We start from the raw sequence: 27918 nt of genomic DNA, 5'->3' as shown, positions 1-27918 counted from the left end.
TATTTCCAAACAAAGATGACAAGGAAGGGTTTATTCATCTGTGGTGTTTCCATGTGCATCTAGGTTTTTAGCGATAGAGTATATTGGTTTGCGAGGTCCTGTCGGAGAAGTAGTTGTAAGTAAATGAGGTGCATTTTCAGATGGTATAAACTGCCACTGAACATTTAGAGAGAGTGGATGGTGTGATAACAAAGCTCTATTTTCATGCAAGTGGTTTTAAGCTGCTTGAATATTGTTAGAACTGAACCAGACTTGGCAAGTGGAGAACATTTCATTATTTATTTTTCTGACTTGTGCTTTTTAAATGGTGAAAACACTTTGTCGATGGTTGAAAGACTTTGGAATATCAAGAGACAATCTTTCAAGATGTTAATAGAAAATGAAGGGTGAGATGAAAAAGACTATTTTATGCATAAACAAACCAAGAGTTATAATTCATTTGAACAGAGAATAACAGCAGTCAGGGACAGAAATATTTGATTTGCTTTGCTTTAATATATATAAATGTTTTCAATGGCCTTCAGCAGTCTAGGTGCACTCTGGACTTACATATAACATCCAGGGTTTTGTTTATTATTCTTTCTCTTTAATTATTCCAACATTAAAATAGTAGTGAATATTAGCAATAGGCTAGGAATACTTTTGAATATCTCATTACTTTCGTCGGCTTTGCCAGTTCATTATGCCAGACCTCATGGATCATTCACATCATGAAATATGCAAAGCTATGCTTTGCCACTGAGGTATGAGATGGGTTGAGTGTGTAGCTTTATATCTTGGCAGCATGGACATTTTTTGCAGGTCAGCAAGGAGCAAGGACAGCTAGCCGCTGATTGCAAAATCCAGAGAAAAGCTGAGAAAGAACCAGCACCAGGATTTTAGTCGGATGTTGGATATCTACATGAGGTGGTGTCTTAAAAAAAAGGCTCCTATCCTCAAAGACCCTCACCATCCAGGCCATGTCCTCTGCTACCATCAGAGAAAAATGTACAGGAGCCTCAATGCACAAGGATAGCTTCTTCCCCGCTGCCATCAGATTCCTAAATAATCAATGAACCAAAGACACTACTATATATTTTTTTAAATGCTCAAAAAGTAAGGCAATGTTGTAAGATGGTTATAATAGAATGTCTACACGATGAGACTGAATTTAATGACAAATAAATTCTGATTCTGATTCATGAACAGCTTATAAAAGTGTCCAACATTATCACTGAGGGAAAATAACTGCTGAAAAGGGCTTAGCTGAAAGTTACATTAATGGCTATTTGCAATATTATATACAAGGTCAATTCATGCAGAAAGTATCAGGAAGTTCCTCTCACTTAACATTGTAAGAGGTGGCTGTGTAATTTCAGCTGCCTTAACTCTTAAAGTTAACTTTCAAAATAATTTTGTTTCTCATCGGTGAAGACCTTAAGTAATATTCCTTGTGAATTTGAATGATTTTTAGCCACTTTGAAAATTCTTCAAATTCTTGAGTTGACTGACAAAGCAATTAACTCACAAAGTAGTTGTTGGACATCATCCTGCTTCAATACTCCTGTATTCAACAAAGTCTATAACTTCTATTCAACAATTTCTGATAGATCATAAGTTTTTCAGTGTTGATTCAGGACTAGGTCAATTTTGCTCAATGTCAGTACTGGTTAAATGGCCTCCCTATGACGTGGGCAGGTACACTGGACTTGCTAGGCATCTTGGGAGATATGGTTCCAAACATTTCTTCTAAAATAAATTGTACCGTCCATTTGATATTATGTGATGGATTATTAACCAACATTGATTCTTTATAATCTAAAGAACTTTTTGTGATTCAGTGCAAATTAAGTTTATTCACTACTTGCCTTCAGAGCAAGAAAAGCTGTGAATTAGTGCTTTTCCATATTTGTACCACTAACAATTAAAGACACTTAATACTTTCATGAGTAAAACAAATCTTCAAAAAATATGCTAATTGCATCATTCCTGTACTTCATGTAACACTGGTTTGATAATGATGAATGAATCTACAAATAATCTATCATTGCAGATTAATAAAGCATCCAGTTGAACAAGATGCAACATCAAAAAAGTAATGAAAATAGAATGAGATTGCTTTTGTATAAAAGAAATACAAGTCTGACTGATTTGAAGAAGGCAGTTGCTAGAAATGTTTAGAATATTTTTAATGTCTCGCAGCTTTGATCTTGCAATTCATGACATCGCCTTTCTGAGAAAAATGCACTGTTAAGCATTCCCAGATATTGATTATTTCATAACGATTTGTCACAATTTCTCTGTGAGGAATTAGGAAACTTTACATGGGAGAGAAAATGAAAACCACATATATTGCTGTGTATTTTACACAAGCAGAGACATAACTTCTGCACTGTCACTAATGGCATCTTTAAGATAAAATAGCCTCTGGAAATAAAGAAAAAAGTCTCATCCATGTGGAATTGCACAGATTAATAATTGTTGTAGGCTTAACCATGGCCATTTGTTTCAGACAAATGTGACAGGCCCAGTAGGACCATACATTCATAAATTTAACAAAACCCACTTCATCTCCACAAAAGAAAAGACAACTGGTTGCATCTATGGCTTCAGATGATGAAACACTTCATTTAGTATCTTTCACTTCATACAGAACTAGCCTGGTAATTTGCACCTGGTGAATCACAGTTCACAGAGTCTGATCAAAGTTGAAACAGATGGCTTGGTTCAGACCGTTCTTATTTCCATAGGATCAAGGTTCCTTCTTCATGTAGGGAATACTGAGGATCCTGCAACTGTCAGAGCATTTTCAATCAAACAAAGGTACTAATCTGTCCCATGCATAACATTTTTTTGCTGTATTTTCTCTAAGAAGTGGAAAACTGATTCTTAAAAGCCCTTTTTACACTTGCATCCCAGTAAATCGACCATTCAGTGTCCTGGTTTGTTGTTCACATTTGGCCACTCTTATCTGGGACACTGCACACTTTCATACTCACCACGAGCCATCCCCGGGGATGGGAGTGTTTAACCTTCTATTGATGATGACATGACACATTGAGCAATGGTGGACCTGCGCTAAATCAATGTATTATGATCTTATATTTAAAAAAAATTAATCATGCCTAATTATAGCATAATTAAGTTTTATGTACAGTATGAGCCTTTCAGCCCCTGTTGTTGTGCCAACCTATATAAACCTTTATAAGGAACTGTGGGAAAATGGTAGCTATGAATAGCAATAGCAGACAATTTTTAAACAGAGTGGGAAAGTTGGTAATGTTATCACGCACAATTTGTAAAGTCCATGGGAAAAAAACAATGGTGGACCTGCCCTCCCAGAATTTTGTGTGGCAGAGAAAGGGCTGTATGCATGGAGGGGTTTCTCTGCCACACAGAATTCTAGGAGGGCAGGTCCGCCATTGCTTTTTTCCACAGTCTTTATAAATTGTGTGCGATAGTGTTACCACCTTTTTCATGCTGTTTATAAATTGTCCGCTATTGCTATTTAATACTAGCACTTTCCTCTTTCTCTCTCTCTCCCGCTGCGACTTTCCCATGGCAAAATTTATTCTTTCATTTTAATCTTTTCTTTCCTTCACGTTCCTGCACTCATGCAAAAAACGTGTCATTTCTGTCCTAGAATGAAATTCTCACTAAGCTAATCAGCAGCCGGAGATGCTCGGGATTGCAGTAGGGGTCGAGGCCATCTATCCCCGACATGAAATGACATTCCTGGGACAAGTTGCAAGTGTGAAATGGGCTATAGAATGACGTGATTGCACCTGAGGTGTGTCTGTGGAAGCATTCTGATTATTGACTAAATGAATTTCAAAGCTAGTTTTCCATTCAAGGGTGGGAGGTAACTTTATTTAAAATGCTAAAATAAAGTGAAAGACATTGAAATAATTCATGTAAAACAGAGCATAAAATTTGAAATTAAAAAGGTTCAAATGTTCCTTTTATTATGTAATAATGCAAAAAAATGTAATATACACGATATATTTCAACTTTTTTCTGCTCTGAAGGCCAACCTTGAGCATTGCCCAGCACCCTCAATAATAAGTGAAAGAGAAGCAAAAGAGAGTCACTTCAGAAGCACTGTGCCATGGATTCGCCTTTAGTGCTCCCACAGCCTCTAGTCTCATAGATCCCTGATCAATCCACTGGCAACCTGAGTTTGAGGTCAAAACCTCTGATACAATCAGGAAGCTTTTCAAACACCCAAGGACTTTCAGGAACTCCTTCTTGCCCTTCAGCACCCTCTAGATTCCCCGTTCCAGCAGCTTGTGTGAGTCCTTTGACTGCAAATGCCAGCAGCCTGCTTCCTGGGTGGGTCCTACAGCTGCTGAGCCCGTCACTGGTCTGCTGCCACGATCTTCCCTGTAGGGTCATCTCCTTTTCAATGGGGGTCGGGGAGAAGTGGGAAAGTGGATGTTCCCCTCTGTTTCTGCTCCCCAGCGTCTGTAATCCCCTCATTGTTCACTAGCAGAGGCACTCTCACCTTGGGCACAGATCTCCTTGCTTGCAGGATGTCATAAAAAAACACCGATGATTCCTCTAACAGGCTGTTTTAGTCTTCACGGGGCACTAGCATCATGACTAGGCAGTATGACCTTGCAGAGCAGTGCAGTCTCCACTCTCCTGGGTCCACACCAATAGTAGTGCTGCCCAACAGATCTGGCAGTGCTGCCATTTTCTTTTCAGATCGATTAAGTTTTTGTATATATGGCTTTTTTTATATATTGACCTCAGCTATACTTTAGGATTAACATAAAGATGCTCTTGGCTACATTACAATTCCAACAATATTTTGTTTAAATGCATCACTGGTACATTAAAAAATGGCTGGGACATGGAGATTGAAATTCCCACATACCAAGGGCTATGGATAGCGGCCATTTGGTTCACAGGCCATGGTGACCCAATGCAAAAGCAATCATATTAGTGCCTCTAGACTCCAAACCTCCTGGCCTTACAATTTATTTCCTTTTAAGTTGTCATCTATTTCTCTTGAATCCTCCACCTCTATTACTCTATCTAGTTCATTATGGTTAGGGTTAGGTTTAAATCAGTTGCTGCTTCTCACTTCTGAACTTGATCCAGTTAACTAAATTTTGTGCTCTTTGTGTTTTTTTGGTCATTTTAACCTTCATTTTTCCACTCTGCAAGAATTGCTGGAAAGGCCAGCATTTGTTGTCTGACTCTAATTGCCCCGAGGAGGTGGTGGAGAGTCAGCTTCATGGAACATTATATTTGTTCTGCAGAAGGTATTCCCATAATGCTACTGAACTCTGTGACAAGGAGGCAACATCAATTTATTTCAAAGTTGGAAATTGTCCATCTTGGAGGTAAACCTGCAGATAATGAGGTTCTCAAGAACCTACTGAATTTAAACTTCTGCTGGCATGTCTAAGCAAGTAAATTAAGTGAATTTTGTTGATTGGATGCACAGCACTAGTAAGTTAGTTGTGAAGCAAATAAATGTTTAGATGGTGTATGAAGTGTCAATCAAACAGTCTGTTTTGAATGGAGAGTATCTCTTCCTACTTTTGGTTTATGTCTTGTTAATCGTTTCCTGAGACTTGCTACAAGATATCCAGCCACAGAATTTATGTGGGTGATCCAGTTGTGTTTCTGGTCAGTGTTCACCATAAAAAATTGAAGGTAGGAGTCTCAGCGATTGTGTGGTTTTAAATGTTTCTTGTCAATGGTTATAGTCTGGGATTTTTGAGACAGGAATATAAATATCACTTTTCAGCCCATGCTTGTACGTTGTTCAAGGTTTGCTGCATGCAGGCTTGGAAGATTTTGGAGGCATTTCAAATGGACCTAAACATTGTTAAATCACCAGGAATCATCCCCTTATTTTGCCTGATAAATGGTAGGAAGATCACTGATGAAACAATTGAAGGTCGCAGGGCCATGAGGAAGTCGTGCAGTAACGTTGTGTGGATTTATATGATGTGAGTATGAGCGTCTACTATCATGTACACAAATACAATGTACAGCTTCACCCAAATCCTTACTTGCTGGAGCTACACAGGTATGAAAGACACACCAAGACACAATAGTATGATACAGCAAGAGCAATAGCATAATTTAAAATGATCACAATATGAGACTTTGAGAGCAAGATTGTTGTTCTGGCACCAACAAATTCTTGAGTTCCATTCCATAATCTATTCATCATTTCCTGTTATTTGGCAAATACTGTATTTGTTTACGCTATGATGAGTGTACGAAGAATAGAGGAGGTGCCCATGTTCATGGTCACCAAAGTGATGTGGCTAATCCATACTCATTGGGGTCTGCCAATGAGGACATCGAGGATCTAGCTGCAAAGGGGCAGATTCCCAGCTTCTTGATTTGATTATTAGTTTTGTTGGGATGGTGATATGATTGTGTTAACATCAAAATGCTATAGATATTCAGATGGTCTATTCAGCATCTATAGGAGACAAAGATATTTTGATAAAGCTTTGGGCCTGAGCCCTTCAAGGAAAAATTGGAAAAGGCAGAATCAGAATATATCAGAAAGTCTCAGATTTCAAACAATGAGGGAGGAATCCACACCAACAAAAGGTGTTACTTGGATATGATAATAGTCTATCATGTCTTTGAGAAAGGAGACAGGGAATAGACAGACTACGGGGGAAACAAGTGTGGGGTTTAACAAAAGCCAGAGAAGTTGATACTAATGCAATCTGGTTGAAGAATGCCCAGTCGGAGATGAAGTGTGGTTCTTCCAATTTATGGGTGGTCTCAGTCTGGCGGTACATGATACCATGGACAGACATGTCAGCAAAGGAATGGGATGGAGAATTGAAATGGGTGGCCAGAGCTGAGGTGCCCAATAAAGTGATCTCCCAGTCTGCATCCAGTCTCTCTGATGTTGAGGAGACCACAATGACCAGATTTAGTAGATGACCCTTGCAGATTCACAAGTGAAATGTTGCTTTACTTGGAAAGACTGTTTGGGGTCCCGAATGGTGCTGAGGGAAGAGGTGTGGAGCATCTCTTGTGGTCACAGGGTTAGGTTCCAAGGAGACAATTGGTGGAGAGGGAGGAGTGGACAAGAGAGTCACGGAGGGAGCGGTCCTTGCAGAAGGTGGAAAGGGGAATATGTGTCTAGTGGTGGGATCACATAGTAGGTGGCGGAAATGGCGGAGGAGGATGTGTTGAATGCAGAGGCAGGTAGGGTGGTGGCCAGAGAGTCTATATTAATGCTATCCTACTTACTGAGAGAGGATTGTTGGCTAGAAAATAGGAAGTGGACTATGTATTTTGTTAACAAGATAGCAAGTCACATAAAGAGTGCATTCTCTTACCTAATTTTGAATTTTGGTTAATTGATAATTTTATTTCACTATTTGCACGATGGAAAACTACAAGCCACAGTCTGACAATAAAGGGCTATCAATTGAGGGCAGTGAGGAAAAAGGTTTTTCACTAAGGATGTGAAATTTTTTTGCTGGAGAGCTGTGCAGATTTGATCAGTAAATTAACTAAAAACAGTGATTTATGAATAATAGAGGAATCAAGGGATATGAGGATGGCGCAGAAAAATGGGGAAAAATATCAACAATGATTTTAAGGCATAACAACTCGAAAGACTAGATGACCTACTCTTGACCCTCTTAGGTTCAATTTTATCTATTTTGCAGAAAAATGGATGCAAAATGGATTAAACATTCTCAAAATTGCATTGACTAGAACAATTTAACATGGCATGGTACAACAAAAATGAAAAAAAAAACGCAAAAGGAAAAAATTTAGCCGTGACATCAAGTTCAAGTTTATCACATGCACTGAGGTGCTGTGATGAAGTTTGTTTTATGAGCAGTGCAGCCTGGTATTTAAGACATGGTATAGTGAATAAGGTGTGGAGAGTTATAAAGAGAGATTAGATGGTACAGAGCAAAGGCAACAAATGGTAGGACCAACAGTATATAGATAATACACCAGGATGTATCATTGCAAATTTTTCATAGCACTTATACAATAGAATGCTATTCATCATTATAATCCATAATTCTTTACTCCAAAGCACATTTAATTGAAGGACAATTCACAGCAAGCTCCAATGGCTCCCACTATTGAATGGTTTGAAAAATCATTCATACTGTCTTCTAGACTCTAAGATAACACACATTCACTTAAGAGATACACCAGAAGGTGGCCTAATCTCATGTAATTACATTGAACAAACATGATCATCTTCAACAAGAGACAGGTGAAGAGAGGAACCATTAGAGATGGGGAAAGAAAAGTTAGAAAGAAAAAAAAATTCAATACAGGAGTAGGTAAAGAGATGGAAACAGTGGAATCGGATAGAGATGGTGATTACCTAAAATTAGAATACTCAGTGGTCATGCTCTTAGGTTCAAGGTTATCCAGGAGGAATGTGATTTATTATTCCTCAAGTTTATGCTTAGCCTCTTCCTGATAATGGGACAGACATGTCATTGTAGCAATTGTTGGGGGAAATTGAAATAATTGATTACAGAAAGCTCATGTTTAGACCCACAAATCAGCATTGGTGTTCACCGATCTGGTCACCCAATCTGCATTTGGTCTCAGCAATGTAGAGAAGCTGACACGGGTACACCTGTGTAGTACAATGCAGTAGATTGGAACCCCCCCCAACATTGCCACTCTTCCCAATGGTTTCTCCCTCTACCTGTCTCTCCACATCTTTGACCTTTTGTCTTATCACCCTCTGGGGACCTCCCCTGGTTTCTTTCCTCCATATAGATGTAATTTTACCTTTTTATCTTAGTCATTATTAAAAAAAAGGTTTTGACAGTAAGCATTAACTGGCCATTTTTGCTCATGGATGTTGTCTGACCTACTGAGCTCCCCCAGCAATTGTTTGTCTGCTCCAAGATTCTGACATCTGCAACTTTTGTGGTTCTCAAGTGCTTGCTACAATTCAGTGTTTGCTTGAATTGTTAACTTTTTATTTCAGTTCTACTTAATTGATTTAATCAAATGAATTTAAAATCCCTGGCCAATATGGTCACAAGATCACAGCACGATCACAATATATAGGAATAGAAGTAGAGCAAGATGGCAAGCTGGCAGGCTTGTTGAAAAACCCCATTTTGAAGATGGGTTGTGAGTTCTGAGTTCAGCCTGTTCAAAACCATTGTAGTCCTTACAAGAGGAAATGAATGGCTGGCTACAGTATTTCTCTTGAAATAAGGGAAACAAGAGGAACTCTGTGGTAACCGGGAAGAAGAGGTTATCATTTGGAAAACCCTTGATGGGGCAGGTTTCTTCGGCAAGACACTGAAATGACTGATTGGAGAAAGTCAGTTTGTGTGTGTCCAACGAGCAACAAATTTCTCTCTGAAACCAACAAGAACCTTCCTGAGCAGAAACCATTTTACTTTAAGCACCAGAGCCTAGTGGAAATTATAAATGTTGAATTCTGTGCACAGAATGAGAATTGCCTGATACTGGTAAACTTGGAGAAGTGAAAAGTGAATGATTGGACAGTGAAGGATATATACATTACATACACATGAGCTTAGAATTAGAAGGGGGTTAAGTTTGGTTAAATTAAGTTAATATTAATGAGTTAAAAATTGATCCTGTTATTATGTTTAAAGAAAATTAAAAGCAACTTTTGTTTAAGTATCCATTGTCTGGGTGAATTTCTTTTGCTATTGGGTTTTGGAGTCCTCTGGGTTCATAACACTCTGATTTAAATACACCTCTGCTCCACAGCTGCCTGTGGCAACAGGATCCACAGACTCAATAAAGAAATTTCTCTACATCTCTGCTTTAAGTTGTGTCTTCTTGTCTGAGACTCCCCGGCCATGGGAAACAACCTTGCCACATCTACTCTGTCCAGGCTTTTCTGCATTCAAAATGTCACTATGAGGTCCCCCTTCATCTTTCTGTACTCCAATGAGTACAATCCAAGAACCAACAAAATGTTCTGCATATGCTAACCCTTTCATTCCCGGTATCATTCTAATAAATCTTCCCTGAACCTTCTCCAGTGGAGGGATATGAAATCTTTTCTCTGGGTTACCAGTTCAATCCTCTGGATTACCAGTTGACTAATAAGGCCATTATGCTATTACATTTCTATAGAAGTAAATGGTGGAATAGACAGCAACGTCTAGGCTGGACAACTAAGGATATTGATTAAGATATGAGAATGGAACAAAAAAGCACAGAGATAGGATGGAACATAATCATAGCAATTTAAAACTAAAGGCAAGGATTTTTATTCCATCCAAGATGGGCAAGCCTCAGGAGACTAGCAACAACAAAGTTATTTACATTACGTTTTTAAGATGTCAAAGCATTTTACAACTAATTTAAAGTTTCTTTCTTTAGCAAAGCCAATGTTGTTATACAAGGAAATGCAGAAGCTAACATCAACTCAACAGAATTGCACTAGCAGCAAAAACATAAGAGCTAAAATAATCTGATATTGTGGTATTTCCAGGGATCAATGAGGACAACATTGTAGTCCTGTGAGTGTGCCATGGGATTTGTGCAATGCCTCATATCTAATCACAGCAGGACAAGATTCTGGCATTCAAAGCTGGACATGCTGGAGTTCTTTCCGACCAAAAATCAAGCTATTGAAAATATAAAGTATGCCTGGTGACAGTCGAAGTTGAGGGAATGGACCAAGCAGTTGTTGAAGCGTGGTGCTACAATTAGAGAGCTCAAAGAAATTTTGTCTGATACATAGTTGTTACATAAAACAACATTTCAATGCAGATATTACTATCAATAGCAGCATTTATTTCCTATCTCAACATGGTTCTGAGCCAAGTTCTGGAATCACCTTTTTCTAATGGCATACCCAGAATGTTGGAGAGTGAGTTGCTCCAGGATTTAGACACAGTAGTAAAAGAATAATACTTCTCTTTATTTAAGTGCTGAAGATGATGAATGGGTGTGCTTAATCCTGGACAGTATTGACCTTGGTGGAAAGGATGTGAGTCACTGACTATAGGTCATGCTTTGATCCACTCTTATAACCATTGTATTAAATTGGCTGATTTTGTATTGCTGCTGTTCAATAGCAATGCCTGGATGTTTGTAGTGGTGGCTGCAGGGAAGGGGTCATGCAGTTAATGTCACAGGTAGATAGTTAGATTTTCTCCTACTGGCATGTTGCAAAGATAATGCTATGGGGATTTCAACATGCAGGTAGACTGTGAAAATCAGGTCGAGAAAGGGAGTTTGTGGAGTGCCTCTGAGATGGATTCTTACAGCAGCTTATACTAGAGTTTACCAGGGAGAAGGCAATTCTGGATTTAGTGTTGTGAAATGAACTGGATTTGATAAAGGAACTCGAAGTAAAGGAGCCATTAGGAGGCAGTGACCATAATATGATAAGTTTTCATCTACCATTTGAGAGGGAGAAGGGAAAATCAGAAGTGTCTATATTTCAGTTGAACCAAGGGAACTATGGAGCCATGAGGGAGGAGCTGGTCTAAGTTGACAGGAAAGAGACCCCAGCAGGGATGAGAGTGGAACAACAATGGCAGGTATTTCTGGGAGTAACACAGAAGGTGCAGGATCAGTTCATTCCAACGAGGGAGGAAGATTCGAAGGGAAGTAACGGGTGACCGTGGCTGACAAGGGAAGTCAAGGGCAATATAAAAATAAAAGAGAAGTATAACATAGCAAAGATAAGCGGGAGGTGAGAGGATTGGGAAACTTTTAAAGAGCAACAGAGGATAACTAAAAAGGCAATACAGGGAGAAAAGCTGAGGTATGAAGACAAAAATATAAAGGAGGACAGTAAAAGCTTCTTTAGGAATGTGAAGAAGAAAAAATTAGTTAAGATCAAAGTTGGGCCCTTGAAGACAGAAATGGGTGAAATTATTATGGGGAACAAATGAGTTGAATAGGTACTTTGGATCTGTCTTCACTAGGGAAGACACAAACAATCTCCAAGATGTAATAGAGACAGAGGCCCTAGGGTAACGGAGGAACTGAAGGGAATTCACAGAAAATGGTGTGGAGTAGACTGATAAATACCCAGGGCCTGATGGTCTACATCCTAAGGTACTTAAGGAGGTGGCTCTAAAAAATTATAGATGCATTGGTAATCATTTTCCAATGTTCTATAGATTCAGGATCAGATCCTGTGGATTGGAGTGTAGCTAATGTTATCCCACTTCTTAAGAAAGGAGTGAGAGAAACATCAGTGGTGGGGAAGATGCTGGAGTTGATTATAAAAGATGAAATAGCAGCACATTTGGATAGCAGTAACAGGATTGGTCCAAGTCAGCATGGATTTAAGAAGGGGAAATCATGCTTGACTAATCTTCTGAAATTTTTTTGAGAATGTAACTATAAAAATGGACAAGGGAGAGCCAATTAATATATTGTTCCTGGACTTTCAGAAAGCCTTTGATAAGGTTCCACATTGGAGATTGGTGGGCAAAATTAGAATACATCATGAGATGGGAATGTGTAAGGAGTTACCCTGTGCGGGGCTGTAACAAGATGTGAATGCATCCTTGTACTTACAAGATAAGAGAGACATTGATGGATTGAGAGGCAGGAAGCTAGCAGGGAAAGGATAGCAACAGTTTTAGTCATTGGACAAGTAATGATATGATGATGTTCTAAGCACGTATCCAAGGGTATAAAAAATCACCATTTTGCTGATAACGGCAGAATGCATTCTCCGACTAACATTGTTAGTCGCAAGTGTTACAATCCGGTAATAAAGAACAAAGAACCCTGATTTCGACTCAGTCTGGTGTTTGTCTCACTCATTCATGAACAAAGCAGACCTAACAGATGTCACAAGGCTTGGTGCTGGGACCGCAGCTATTTATAATATACATTAATGATTTAGATGAAAGGATTAAAAGTAACATTAGTAAATTTGCAGATGACACAAAAATAGGTGGCAATGTGAAATGTGAGGAGGATGTTAGGAGAATGTAGGGTGACTTGGACAGGTTGGGTGAGTGGGCAGATGCATGGCAGATGCAGTTTAATGTGGATAAATATGAGGTTATCCACTTTGGTGGCAAGAACAGCATCTGAATGGTGTCATGTTAGGAAAAAGGTAAGTACAACAAGATCTAGATGTTCTTGTTCATCAGTCACTGAAAGTAAACATACAGGAACAGCAGGCAGTGAAGAAAGCTAATGGCATGTTGGCCTTCATAACAAGGGGAGTTGTGTATAAGAGCAAAGAGTCCTTCTGCAGTTGTACAGGGTCCTGGCGGTACCACATCTGGAACATTGTGTGCAATTTTGGTCTCCAAATTTGAGAAGTACATTCTTGCTATAAAGGGAGTACAGCGTAGATTCACACAGTTAATTCTGGGATGACGGAACTGTCATATGTTGAAAGAATGGAGCAACTAGGCTTGTATACTCTGGAATTTGGAAGGATGAGAGGGGTTCTGATTGAAACATGTAAGATTATTAAGGGATTGGACATGCTAGAGATAGGAAACATGTTCCAGATTTTGGGGGAGTCTAGAACCAGAGGTCAAAGTTTAATAATAAGGGGTAGGCGATTTAGAATGGAGTTGAGGAAAAATGTTTTCACCCAGAGAGTTGTGGATCTGTGGAACTCTCTGCCTCAGAAGGCAGTGGAGGCCAATTCTCTGGATGCTTTCAAGAAAGAGTTAGATAGATGGGCCAAATGGCCTACTCCTGCACCTATTGTCTATTGGTGTCAGTCATTGCCCACAAAATAATTAGACAAAAGGCCTGAAGGTATCAGCATGTCTGTGAAGCAGTAAAAGAACAATGAACCTGTGTGCCATGCACATTCCTGTTCCCATCTATGACAGGCAATATATGAAAAAGAAAAGGGAAGACATTGAAGATTGAATCACAGAGGGGTTTGACAAAGAAACAGTCCCCAAGCCAATCAAGTCCACACTAGCCATAAATTACCCATTTTACAGTAATTCAACACAAACCCCATTTTTAAATCTTCCCATATCATCTTCAACTCCATCCAAATTCTATTAACCACCCTCATACTGGGAAAAATTTAGTGACCAGCACATGCACTTCAGCTAACTTTACCTCTAGTCCATTTTGATATTGGCTCAGTTTATTTGTTCTTTTACCTCCTTAATTTTTCTTTTTACTGTTTTTTGCCTTTTGGAAGTGGAGGACTTGCTGGGCATATCTTTCTGCTTCGCATCCACCCACCCCCCCACCCCGCTGCTTAACAAGGTTCCTTTATCTCTTTGCCAGACTTGATGAATGCTCTTCCACCTGAAACGTTAGCTCAGCTTCATTTGCACAGATGCTGTCTGGCCTGCTGAGCATTTCCAGCATTATCTGTTTTTAATCTTGCTCTCTGGTTGTAGGCTATAATGGGAAAATGGTGAAGGATAGAAACGCCAACAATGCCTTTTGCCATAAGAACCCAGAGAGGTGAAAGAGCATTGTGAAGACTCACTGTTGTTGGCATTACTATGTTGATTTTGACCCATTAATAGTGAGGTCAGAAACTGAGAGGAAAAGATGTTAAAATGTATTCATAATAACATTGATACAACACATTAGGGATGTCTGTCTTGGTCAGAGAAAGTGAACAGGTGTCTATAATCCTGTTTTTCATTATCTTTCCTTCTGAAGAGGGCCTTTCCAAGCAACAAGTTACAGCAAAGAACTCACTGTATTCAAGTGCAGTTCCATTCAGGAAAATGAGGGAAATGACATGAAGCTGGTCAGCCCTGTGCATTCCCTATCAGCAGAGATTATGAGTAGGAGACAGGAGAAAAGGAGACTTAAAGTGCCTGGTCTCCATCAGTTAAGAATGACAACAGCATTCCATAACTTATGCTTATCCACAGGAATAGAATGTGAATTATTGTTAAAAACAAAGCCATCTACTGTGCACCAGAGAACAGTACAACTGGCTACATCTTCTTTAGCTAAATTAAAAGAATAATGAACAGCATAGTCTGAATGAAGAAATGTGATCAAAAATAATGAATTTAATGTCAGATCAGATGAAGTGAGTGAGGTAAAGAAAAATAAAGTCTAAGTAAAATCACACACACACACACACACACACACACACACACACACACATATATATAAATAAACATTACCTGTCAGTTTGCTTGTAGTTTCTTGGCACTACCTTATTAGAAAAGAGCTGTCATTGGAATGGGCAATTTAACATATCCTATTTAATAGATGCATACTAGATTTGAGAATAAGTACAGGACCTCAATGCCATATTGAATAGGCAAACCATAACAGACAGCATTTTGGGCAAGTATCACATCTTGGAAAGGAACTCATTTAAGTGCACACACGCAACTTATATAATTTACAAATCAATTTCCACTGTTACTTTCAAAGTGAAATCTGGCTCATTTTCACTCTGGCAGTTGGGATTTACCTGAACAATATGTATGCAATATTGTATGCAAATATTGTATGCAATTCCTCTTGAATAAGTACAATCAGGAATGTAATATGTATTTTCATAATAAATGTTATACCTGATTTGGTTTATTAAAGTCCACATTATAATTATAAATGAACCCTAATATGTTCAATATTTAATGAAAAAAAAAACTCCAGTACATCTAAGACCATGTTCTCAAAGAGCATGGCATCCTTTCAAATATTTAAAATCAAGTAACCTTTATTTTAAAATGTCATTTGTCCAGCAGAATTCTGATTCCATAGGCTACATAATTCAACATTTTACAAGTTTACATACTCTCACTTCAAGAAAAATAAATTTCCAATCAACACTCTGGAAATTTTCAGACTGTGCCAGGAAGAAAAATCAGGTGGCAGCCGAGACAGGATGCAGGGGGATGCAATGTTTTATTATTGTCACCATGGCAACAGTGTGGAACACCATGAGCCACAGGGCAGTAGCTGCAACCTGGTCAATAATGCACACAGAGACATTGTGTAGATAATCAACAACAGGGCCCTTGGTTCTCTTCAATGTGCAAACAGCTGAAGGGCAAATCAATACAGCAATGGGAACAAGGCTGCCCCAGCTCTATTTCCCATAATGCACCATCTAAGTACTGAAGAAACCCAAAAAAAGAAAGGCTACTTGTTTTTAGTTTTATTAGCACTAAAATGAATAGCTAGCTTAAAATAATTTCCAACTTTAATGCCTCCAATAAGTATATAAAGCATTTCAATAACTTCAAAATTATATTTTAAATAAATTAAGTTATTACTTATAATGTCCTCAGATAAACTGCTCTGACATTAATTAGATTTTACTGTTCCCTGCAAAGTACAATATATTTCCAACAATTTGAAAGTTTGTTGTCAGACATTTGAAGCAACTCTGTAAATTATCAGTAAATGAATGTTTTCTTAAAAAAACCCAATTTCAGCTGTTTTATTAAATAAAAAGATTAAAATGGACCATCTTCTGATTTATATTATTATTTTAAAATCTGATAGTAATTATTTTATTACCTTAATAAACAAATAGTTTTAATTTGTTATTTGCTCACTTCTCTGCTGTGAGCATAAAAATGTTATTTATTTGAATGTGCAGATCCAACAATCATTCATTTGTACACATGCTTTTTAAAAATGCTTTCCTGTGAATTTTTCAATGTACCAAAGTAATCTGGCAATCAAATGTTCTACTATCAGTTAAAATAATTCTGGGATGGTCTGCAGAAATAAAAAACAATTTACATTTATAATATTCCTGGTTACTGTTACAAATGGCAACTGTTTTTAAACAAAATATGAGAGCGGGATAAAATTTTGAAAAAAAATTATCACTTTTAAAGGGTGTCATAAAAGAAGTGAGACAAGTTGCACTGGAGGAGAGGTTTGAAGAGAGAATTTCAGTGCTTGGATCCTTGTCAGCTAGGTACTGCCAATTAAAATGAAGCAACAAAAATCAGGGATGTGTAACAGAGGAACGCAGGACAGTTCTGAGATTTCTGTGAACTACAGAATGGAAAGAATGATAGGTAAGAAGAATTGGACTATGGAGGGATTTTAAAACGATTGAAAATGTTAAAATCATAGCATTGATAGACTAGCAGTTAATGAGCACAGGGACTTGGGGCCAATTAAACATTGTCTATGTCGCGACATGAGCCACAAAGCTTAAATTACAGAAGACTGTCACGGTCACAAACTTACCTGCGTTGGGAGTGGAACCGATTGCTGCTTATAACCGAAACGACATGAGGGAGTAATAGCGCACATGCACGGGTTTGTTAAGTGATGGATCTTGGATACAGGAGGAGGAGAGTGAGAGCGTCAGGATCATCCATGTGGCAGTGAGCTAATAAGAAGGTCAGGGAGGTTCGGCTAGGTGGTGTTTGGGGAGTTGAAGAATGCAGTGTTGTATCTGAAGAGAAACGAGTGAGTGTATTCTTTAATTGTGTGCAAACTGGCTATTACAAGGTCAAACGTGGAGGTAGTGAAGACCTGAATGAAGATTTCAGCAGAAGACTTGGATGAGATGAGTTGGGGGCAGTGACCATCGATCCCATGGAGACAGAATATGTAAATTTGGTGATAGAGAGGATTATGGAATCACAAACTCAGCTCCAGGTCAAATTGGATACCAGAGAAAGCAGCCAAGAAGATGGATGGAAATGATGGCTGGGAAACAAAATGAATGTTAGACACTGAAGACAATAGCTTTGGTCGTTTCAGTCATTAATTGATTGAACTTCCGCTCATCCAATGAAGAAAGAGAAAGAGACAGCGGTGAGGCAGAACTGAGAAACCTCAATGTGCAAATGAGGGGCAGTTGTGTACAGAAGCTGGGAAAGTGTTTTTGGGGTGTGAAGGGGTAGAAAAACCACTGAAAAAATTCTCTAATTACAAATGGAGAGATGGGAATGGAACCAGAGATGCCTTTTGGACAATGGATGCTGGTCGGTATGTGGAACATTGCCAAAAGAAGTAGAGGCAATATAATGAAAAAATTTAAAAGATATTTAGACAAGTACATGATAAGTAAAAACACAAAAATGCTGGAGAAACTCAGCAGGTCTTGCAGTGTCCATGGGAGGTAAAGATATATAATACCAACTTTTTTTCAAGGTATGGGTAAAAAGCAGACAGGCACATGAAGGAGGAGCACAGGCCAACAGACAAAAGGCAATATTTGGACATGGACATGGAGAGGAAAGGTGAGAATTAGTGGGGGCGGGAGGTGGCTCCGTGAATGCAGAGCTGGAAGAAAGGAAACATAGGGATAGGGAAAGAGAGAGACGGCAGGGTGGCTAACAGAAACCAAAGAGGTCGATGTTAACGCCATCTGATTGATTGGTGCCCAGATGGAATATGAGGTATTGCTCCTCCAATTATCATGTGATCTTTGTCTGGCAGTACATGAGACCATGGATAGAGATGTCGGCATGAATCCTGAGAGCATAAAAGGGTTTATTTGAGGTATCTGTGGGATTTGGAGGGATTGTAGAAGATGTCTGTCAAGAGTTTGTCACCTGAGATGGAGACAATGAGAGGCAGGTTTTGGCAAGTGAGGTTTGGAGCTATGGTAGTGTGAGAGTGAGAGTCTACTGGTATTTGCGCAAAGAGAAGCAAAGAGAGCAACAGTCAATGCAGCGTAAGTACGTGAGATCCTTGTGAGGGGAAAATTGGGAGGCCTGGAAACAGAGTTGGAAGCCAAGTGGCACAAGATGGCACAGAAGCAAGTAGCTAGGAAAGGCACGAGGCCATGGAAGCCAATCTTGTTGAGTATATGGTCATAGAGCTTGAGAGCAGCTGGGAGTGCAGAGGTGGAGCAGTGAGAGAGGCTTTCACAGAACTCCCTTTGAAAAGAGGAGGAGAACCTCTTCAGGATAGGCATCCCTCAAAGAGATTTTGCAGTGGAGCAACTGAACGGAAGTGAAACATGAAAATCTGCATTTGCTGTGATTGTAGTAAAAACACAAAAATGCTGGAGGAACTCAGCAGGTTTTACAGTGTCCACAAGAGCTAAAGATATTTGGTGAGGCCAAATTTAGAGTACTGTGCGCAGTTCTGGTCACTGATTTATAGGAAGGTTATTAACAAGATAGAGAGAGTGCACAGAAGATTTTCAAAAATGTTGCCTGGGTTTCAGCATCTGGAATACAAGGAAAGATTGAGCAAATTAGGTCTTTATTCCTTGGAACGTAGAAGGCTGAGAGGGGATTTGATAGAGGTGTTTAAGATAATGAGAGGGATAGATAGAGTTGATGTGGAAAGGCTTTTCCCATTGAGAGTAGGAGAGATGGATACAAGAGGTCATGGGTTGAAAAGTGATGGGCAAAGGTTTAGGAGTAACATGAGAGGGAACCTCTTTACTCAGAGAGTGGTTACTGTGTGGAATGGGCTTCTGGGAAAGATGGTGGAGGCAGGGTCAATTTTGTCATTTAAGAAAGAGTTGGATAAGTATATGGATGGGAGGGGGATGGAGGGGTATGGGCAGAGTGCTGGTAAGTGGGATTAGAGGAGGGTACTTGGATCAGTGCAGACTAGAAGGGCCAAATTGGCTGTTTCAGTGCTGTTATATGGTAATATATAACCAATGTTTCGGGCCTAGGCCCTTCATTAAGCTTTGAGCAAAAGGCAGGGAGGCTCGCTATGGAGGAGGACCACAGGCCAACAGGTAAAAGGCGATAACTGGACATGATAGGACAAGAGAGGAAAGGTGAGGGGGAATGCAGAGCAGCAGGAAAGGAGACAGAGAGAATGAGAGAGTGAGAGGGAGGGAGAGAAAGAGAGAGGGGCAGAGAGGTAGGGAAGGGAAAGTTGACATTGGGATAGGGAAATAAAGAGACAATGGGATAATGGATACCAGAGAAGTCAATGTTAATCCCATCTGGTTGAAGGATGCCCGGAATCAGATGTTTTGTACATGGGAAAGAAAGGTTTTGAAGGAGATGTGCCAAATGCAGACAAACAAGACTAGCTCAGGTAGGGATCTTGTCGGTATAGACAAATTTTTTCTGCATTGTATAACTCTGTCCCTTTGAATAACACATCAGTAATGTACACTTGTGAATAATGAACAATGCATCAACATAAATCCATCTAGAAATACCCTGAGAGTTATAAAATGCTTAAAATGCAAACAGATAAGTCCTACAGTTTTAACTAATGTTTCATTTCTATGTAATACAATTAAAAGTTGTTGGTGTAACAGTCATTGAAGTCACAGAAATTAAATACTGCCATCTGAAGAGAAAATTATTTTCATGGACCTTCATATAAAAAGGGAAAAGATGGACAATCTACACAGGTGAATCTAGTTAACTGGCATTGAACATGGCTATATGATAACAGATTATTGGAATAATGCCTGGAAATAATTATTCTTTTGAATGCAGTCACATTCAAATGCATCTCTTATTGGGACAAAGATTTCTTCAGACCGAGGAAGAAGTAGCAAGTATCTCAAGTAATTTATAAAAAGATATCGATAGTACTCATGAGATGTTGCGAAATCGATATGGTGATACTGCCTACTTTAGAACAGCAAAATAAGTGCTCGAAGGTGGATGTCATCAGAAACAACTCAATTACTACATATTGATACTAAAGCATTTATTATTAACTCAGATAAAGGTGAAACTGAAAGGCATAATTAACTCCAATATCTTACATCTCACACAATGTAGTGTGGTACAATTGTTTTGTCATATTAATTGGATGACAATTATTAAGAATGATGCTACTTATAAATAAGGCCACAATTGTATTTTAATGGCAAATTTCCATAGCTTAAGAAACCTTAAGATATTGCAGAAAGTAATTATGCATTAATATTTTAATTTACACAAACCATTACAAATTTCCTTCCCTTCTAGCTATTTTGGTGATTGAGATTGCTGAAGAGGTGACTAGCCCAAAGCAAAATACTACCAGTGGAGGATAGCACATTCCTACACAGTTAAGATGCCAGATTGGGCCATATTTTTCTTTATTCTAAAAATAATTATCATAATTAGTATTTAAAAACATGAATGAAGTAAAGAGATCTAGAAATACAGGAATTTGCTAAAGCCAGATATTTCAATTTCAAATTCCAGAAACTTTGTTTTAAAGGAAAGAAGTAGTAGGCCTTTTCACACCGTGGGCAAATGGTGAGTCTGCTTGGACCTGCGTGAAATTCCTAGGAAGGCAGAACCTCTCAGGCTTTTCACACCGTGGTCCAAAATCCCTGTAATTTGCCCTCCCCGTCATTGCGTGCGCGCGCGCACACACACACACACACACACACACACACACACACACACACACACACACACACACACACACACACACACACACACACACACACACACACACACCAATTAACAAGTTGGTTAAGACCAAGAGAAAGCAATTTAAATAGAAAATAGGCACTGACGGTCTGAAAGCTTTTGTGCAACCTACTGAGTAAGCTCTTGTTGAAGGACAGCAAAGTGAATGATGCTGAACTGCTTCTTTCACAGCACACATTCTTAAATTTTGGGCAAATATGACCAGGTGACCAAAATTCTTTACAATCATAATTATAAAAAATATTGCTGCTTAAGTCAGAACTTTATAATTTAAGGTAACAAGCGTCGGCACAGTTGAACCTTTATGTTATATTAGGCTTGGAACCAATTTTGTGAAATTTTACATTTTGGAATTTGAATGTACTGGTCTTTAGAAATGCAAGAGGAAAATAGCAGAATGAACTAATTTACTGAAGGCAAATTGTGGTTGACAAGCTAAATACTGAAATGACGACACTATGACGCAGGCACGCAAGCGGTGACACAGCATGTAAGTGCTGATATCCTGATGCTTCCCCTGCTCGGCCATTTACCAATTCAGACTGCAGAGGGGAAATTACCCGGGTCTGCGGCCTTTTCCCGGGCCGACATTTTCACCGTTCATGGAAGGCTTTCTGGAAAATTTTCCTGGGAATCCCCATTTTACAGGGCAGTGTGTAAAGGCTAAGTAAGTATATTTAAAATCACAATGCCATGGAAAGTAGTCATTCAGACTATTTTGATGTTTTTAATGAGTTCAGGCAACCTAGACTCCATATTGGCTCCTTGTGTAGAAATCTATGTATTCCTATTCCCTTGCTTTTTTCATAGGCCTGCAAATAATTCTTTTTTAAAAGACATCCAAGTCATAACTATTCTCTGCAGTAAAAACTTGCTCCTTTCATGTTCTTTTCCCCTTAAATCTGTCCCCTCTAGTCCTCAAACCACCTGCCAGTGGGAATGGCTTCTTTCTATTTACCATAACAAATAATTCTTCAATGTTTTCTTCAAGGGGAAATCACCTGATACATATAGAAATATAACCTTGCAGCTTGACACCTATGATTTTAATATGGATCTATTTTAATAAACTATTTCAGAATCCTGTCAAGAACTTCCTGAAAACTGGTACATCTCATTTGTGAAGGTTGATTTTTTTACATTGACATAAGGAAGCTACATTGAAAAAAAATAAATCCCCTTTTTCTCTTTATTCTTTTCTGAAGCTGAGAAGCTGTTGGTAAGTGACATCATTATATGCTTAAATAAATTTCAGAAAATGTGGATCCTGAATCTATGTGGATCCAAAAATGGAAATCCTTATCATTTGGAAAAAAATTCTTGCTGGAAAATTAACATTCATGCTCTGCCATACAGCATCTGAGCCTGAACTAAAATCTATTTGAAAATCCTATCACAGAGTTAGAACACTTGTAGTATCTGTGAACTCATGCATTTGAATGAAGATTTTATAATCATTAAGAAAGGTAATTGAAAAATAATTTACGTTTTAAAAATTCTACGTGATGATGCCTATCTGTGCAAGGCCTGACAGCTGTTCTGCTCTGACTTGTTTGTCAGCAAATTCAGCCTTCCAGATAAGGATAAGAACAATATGTGACGAGTATACACCTCTGCAGCAAACATGTTCAGCAAAATGCAGACCAATGTTTTCATTTTCATTAATTTGAAGTCTGTAAGAGCTTTTCTTTAATATAAACTTGTTGCCTTGAGAGTTATACAGAATAGATAGGCTAGTTCTACTGACTGTCCCCTCCCCATCATTTTATTCAGACACCTACCTGCTTTCTGCTCATTCCTTGATGAAGGACTCAGGCCCAAAACGTTGATTATGTTTCTTTACTTTTGCTACTTCAAAAGAGTTTATCCAGAATTTTTGAGCAAACTAAAATCTAATTTTTTTCCCTACCTCACTCCCATAACCCTCTGTCTTTCTTATATCTATGTGCTTATCGAAGAGAACTGGAAGTAATTGTTTAAAAATGGGTGTCATTTAAAAACAAGATGAGTGGATTTTTTTTTCTCTCAAAGTTGTGAGAAGTGAAAGTTTCTGAAATTCATTTCCTCAGAGCTTGGTGAAATATTTTTTAAAGCAGAAGCATCTAGATCAGCTAGGCAGTTAAATGTTATCAAGCGTTGAAGTCATGTGCAGCTGAGGTTACGAGTAGATCAATTGAATTGCAGGGCATGTTCATCGCGGCAAGTGGCCAACCACTTCTCCTAATATGTTAGTTTCAGTTAAAGAGAAAACGTTATATCTTAGTTTAATACCACAACTCCAAGAGGAGATCTTCTAATTTTAAATTAAGTTGATATTCCTTATGTATATTTTTATCACAGTTAAAATGCTTACAAAATAAGTTATCTTTAGACAACAGGGAGTCACCTGATGTGAATTTTTGTTTCCCAAGAATTGAGGATGGATAACATTGTGATTTCAAATTATATTAAAGACAGAACAGCTAAAGATAGTGTTAGTGATGGAGCAGAAAACAATGAATTTAGCCTTCCACAATCATAATGGATGGCTATCCCTATGAAAGATAACAAGATAGTTTGCCATGAATAAGTGCCACCGGGAATAATTTGGTTTGAAAAGGCTCTCCTATGATAACACGGTTTATTTTTGTACTTAAAAATATTTTTATTTATAGTCTTTGCATGAATTTGAATATTAAAATATAACAGAGTTATAACCACAAATAATATACATCACTCTGAAATACAAATGTCTCATCCAATTATTTTCAGGGACTCTCTTGACTTACGATGCCAATCGAGCTTTCTAGCTTTAGTTCACAACACCTCTAGTTGAAAACAAAATGATAAATCTTCTTAAATGGTGAAGATATTTGGAGCAAACTGAAAAATCTGTGGACATTTGTTAGACTCTTACAAGCGGACTGCAGGAAACCTATAACTGCAAAATGATGATCTGTTTCTTTTACCTGCACTGGGAGCTCTTGCACCATTAATCATTTATGCTATTAATGCTTTTGAAAGACAACCTTCAATCCTGGTATCAGATGTCATTACTGAAAAATTAGAGAATTGGGCTGTGTATATTTATATTTATTTTCTCTGGAACATAGTATAAATGACAAAGGCATTTTGAAGTTTTATTGGCAATTAACTTTAGTATATATCTATTATATCACACAGTGTGTAATGAAAGCCATTTAAAACAGGAATTAAAAGTTAAATGTTTTATTTGTTAAAATTTAAGCAGTTTCTATTTGTAGTAAGTTTTTTTAATGTCATCCTACCTATGTAAACGTTTCCTATTTCCAAAACATTCATAAACAAATTAATGGAAATCTCAATTAATATACAAAGTCATAACCAATGCCCAGCATTGCACAAAAGAGCATGACGTAGCAATGGAATTTTGCAACTTAAAAAAAAATGACCATAGTGGTTTAAATAAATTATATTGACAATTGATCATTAAAATGATCCCTGGTTCTTTCTACATTAAGTAAAGACTTTTTCTATTAATGATATCTTTATACATTTGAATCACTTGTGTGAATAATACAGCTAATTTCTTACACTAAATGAATAACTGCTCAAAAGTGGTGACACAGGTGGACTGGGTGGTGAAGAAGGTATTCAGCATACTTGCCTTCATCAGTCAGGGTTTTGTGTAGAAGTGCAGGGATGTCATGTTGCAACCATGCAAGATGTGGGTGAGTCTGCACTTTTTCCCAGAGTGGGGGAGTATAAAAATAAAAAACAACATATTTAAGGTGAGAGGGGAAATATTTACATGTGATCTATTGGGCACCTTTTTTAACAGAGGCAAGTGGATATATGGAACAAGGTGCCAGATGCAGTAGTAGAGGCAAGTAAAATTGTAATCTTTAAAAGATATTTAGACAGGTACATGGATAGGCAAGGTTTAAAGGGATTATGGGCTGATCATTGGTAAATGGGACTAACTTGATTGGCATTAACTTGGAATTTTTCTACACTGTAAAACTCTGTAACTCAGCACAGTATTAACAATGAAAGGATGCTTGGATGGCAAAGATGGATATTTAAACCTGTTGATTGTACCTCAGAATTGGATCGAGCCTGATTGGCACATGATCCCAGCTTAGCACATGCTGTACATGTCCACTGAGATAACCTTCAGTGAATTGACCTGCTAGTTATAAGAAAGGACTAGTAAGGTGCAAGAAGCTACTATTATAATGAAGACAACTCACATGAACTGATAACAAGATCGGCTGACATGATTGAGCAGTGACTACCAGCTCCTGAAGGTTTAAGTTTGGGACCACATTAACTAAATCAAAATTTTACATTTACCTTTGGGCGATAGTCTCATTGAGGAGTTGTGTGCTTCCACTGAGCCTCTATTGAAAAAATATCAAAGCCGGTTTCAGGCTTGTATTCTGGACACCTACTAAGCTGTCTGATCCACATTGCACATCCAACTTAGAATGAGCACGTGTCCTAACAACCTTTTTTGATGCCTGTTTCATCACTGTAAAATAGAGGCGCACCTTACATTCTACAAGTGCACTTATTTTAGAGACTCTATCTTGAAAATGAATTATTTATTCAATGAAATGATTAGCTAAATGCGATGCTTAGCATTATGAAAAAGAAAAATTATAGGAACATATATTTTGTCATCCAAATGCATTGCTTGCTATTAGAAGTCAATATTCGTAGTGAATCTTCAATATTCTATTATCAATCTATTACTGAATCATTTCTTATTTTCATTTCTCAGCTCAACATATTTGAGCACCAAATTATGGTTTTACAGGTTTTACTGACATTTCCTACCAGATAAAAACTGGAGTTTATATTATTATTCAACAATGAAAACTCAAATTTAATTGTTTCCTTAGATACAAATTTATTATCAAACATACTTAATGGTGGAGTTCCTGTTCCTATTTCTTAAATTCTATTCTGTAAAATAATCAAGGTGTCTTAGCAAAAGATGTAAATTACATTGCTCACCTGTAGAATGAGCACGTGTCCTAACAACCTTTTTTGATGCCTGTTTCATCTAAGGCTTCTTCCATGATAACTAGCGAGCTGCACTGATAGAACAATTTGATAGCACCCCAATTCTGCCCCTGCATTTGGTTAGGCCTATTGTACTTTCCACCCAATTAATTTAGCATGGTTTGAGCAGGTGTCTTTTCTAGTCTGAGACTAGAACATTTGCATTGTCACAGTAAAACTCCAGGAGGAGTGCATTAGCATATTGCAGTTGTCCTGGTTTGTTAAATGAAAGGCTGCTGGCAGTGCTCAGGATTAGCCCAGTTATGGCCACAACTGCCAGAGGAAATTCTTCCCTCTTCCCCCAGCCTTTTTATTCAGGTGCCTGCCTGCTTTTTGCCCATACCTTGAAGAAGGGCCCCACTGAAATGTCAAGTATATATCTCTACCTCATATGGACACTGCGTGACATAGAAACATAGAAGATAGGAGCAGGAGTAGGTTCAACGAGATCATGGCTGATCTTAAAGTTCAGTACCCCGTCCCCGCCTTCTCTATAACCTTTAATACCCTTATACTGAAGAAATAGATCTAATTCCCTCTTAAATAGATTTAATGAACCTGCCTCTACTGCCCTCTGTGGTAATGAATTCCACAGATTCACCACCCTCTGGGTCAAGAAATTCCTCCTCATCTCACTCCTAAATGGTTTGCCTATTATCCTCAAACCATGGCCCCGGGTTCTGGATTTTCCCGTCATTGGAAACATCCCATCTGCATCCATTCTGTCCAGTCCTGCCAGAATTTTATAGGTCTCTATGAGATCCCCTCTCAATCTTCTAAACTCCAGCGAGTACAATCCCAATTTGTGCAATCTTTCCTCATAAGTCATTCCTGCCATTCCAGGTATCAGCCTGGTGAATCGCCTCTGCACTCCCTCCATTGCAAGAACATCCTTCCATAGAAAAGGTGACCAAAAGTGCACACAATACTCCAGGTGGGGTCTCACCAAGGCCCTGTACAGCTGCAGTAAGGTATCCTTGTTCCTATATTCAAACCCTCTTGATATGAAGGCCAACATACCATTTGCCTTTTTAACCGCCTGCTGTACCTGCATGCTCTCCTTCAGAGACTGGTGTAAAAGTACCCCTAGGTCTCTCTGCACTTCCCCATCTCTTAATCTATTGCCATTCAAATAGTTATCTGTACTTTTACCATATTCAAGGATAGCTACTCAGATTTTTGACCTCACAATACTGTTCCCTACTAATAATTTTTAGCCAAGTTGTGGAGCAACTTCAGCAAAGTCGACAAGTAAGTATGAATTCTAAGCTATTGCAGAAAAGGATTGCGGAAAAGGTTTTTGGCAGATATTAAATTAACCATAGCTCAATACTTTATTCCTCACAAAAATCATTCCCAAATTTTGGAATCCAGGTCTCAGAGCTCCCCTCTGCAACTGGCTCCTTGGCTTCCTGCCTACAATCAGTGCACATTATGGTGATATCTTTTCCATGATCACACTCAAATGGCCTCAAGGATGTGTATTCAGCCCGCTACTGTACCTAATAGCCTGAAAATGCCTGGGTTTGTCTGATCTCAGAAGCTAAGCAGGCTCAGGACTGGTCAGTACTTGGAGGGGAGACTGCCTACGAACATCACGTGCTGGACGAAGTGATGACTCTCTGCCTGCCTTAAAGTTATTAGAATAACAAAAGTTAAAGAA

The 27918-nt window shown here is 38.5% G+C and overlaps 1 protein-coding gene across 3 annotated transcripts in view; it reads right to left on the bottom strand.

Moving 5' to 3' along the window:
• The window catches only part of LOC138757131 (WD repeat-containing protein 7), a 686960-nt gene that overhangs the window by 50148 nt on the left and 608894 nt on the right, over window positions 1-27918 (bottom strand). The window contains exons 27-28 of one of the 3 annotated variants that reach the window (XM_069923950.1): window positions 15066-15097; window positions 6329-6430 (exon numbers count right to left, since the gene is read on the bottom strand). The exons of the other annotated variants lie outside the window; for them this stretch is intronic. Of the exons in view, the coding sequence (XP_069780051.1) occupies window positions 6424-6430; window positions 15066-15097 (39 nt within the window). The 3' untranslated portion in view covers window positions 6329-6423. Of the gene's footprint in view, window positions 1-6328; window positions 6431-15065; window positions 15098-27918 lie in introns of those variants that run through there. 3 annotated transcript variants of the gene reach the window in all.

Source organism: Narcine bancroftii, chromosome 3, assembly GCF_036971445.1.
Source record: "Narcine bancroftii isolate sNarBan1 chromosome 3, sNarBan1.hap1, whole genome shotgun sequence".
Taxonomy (NCBI): Eukaryota; Metazoa; Chordata; class Chondrichthyes; order Torpediniformes; family Narcinidae; genus Narcine; species Narcine bancroftii.
This window is presented reverse-complemented; position numbering and strand designations above follow the sequence as displayed.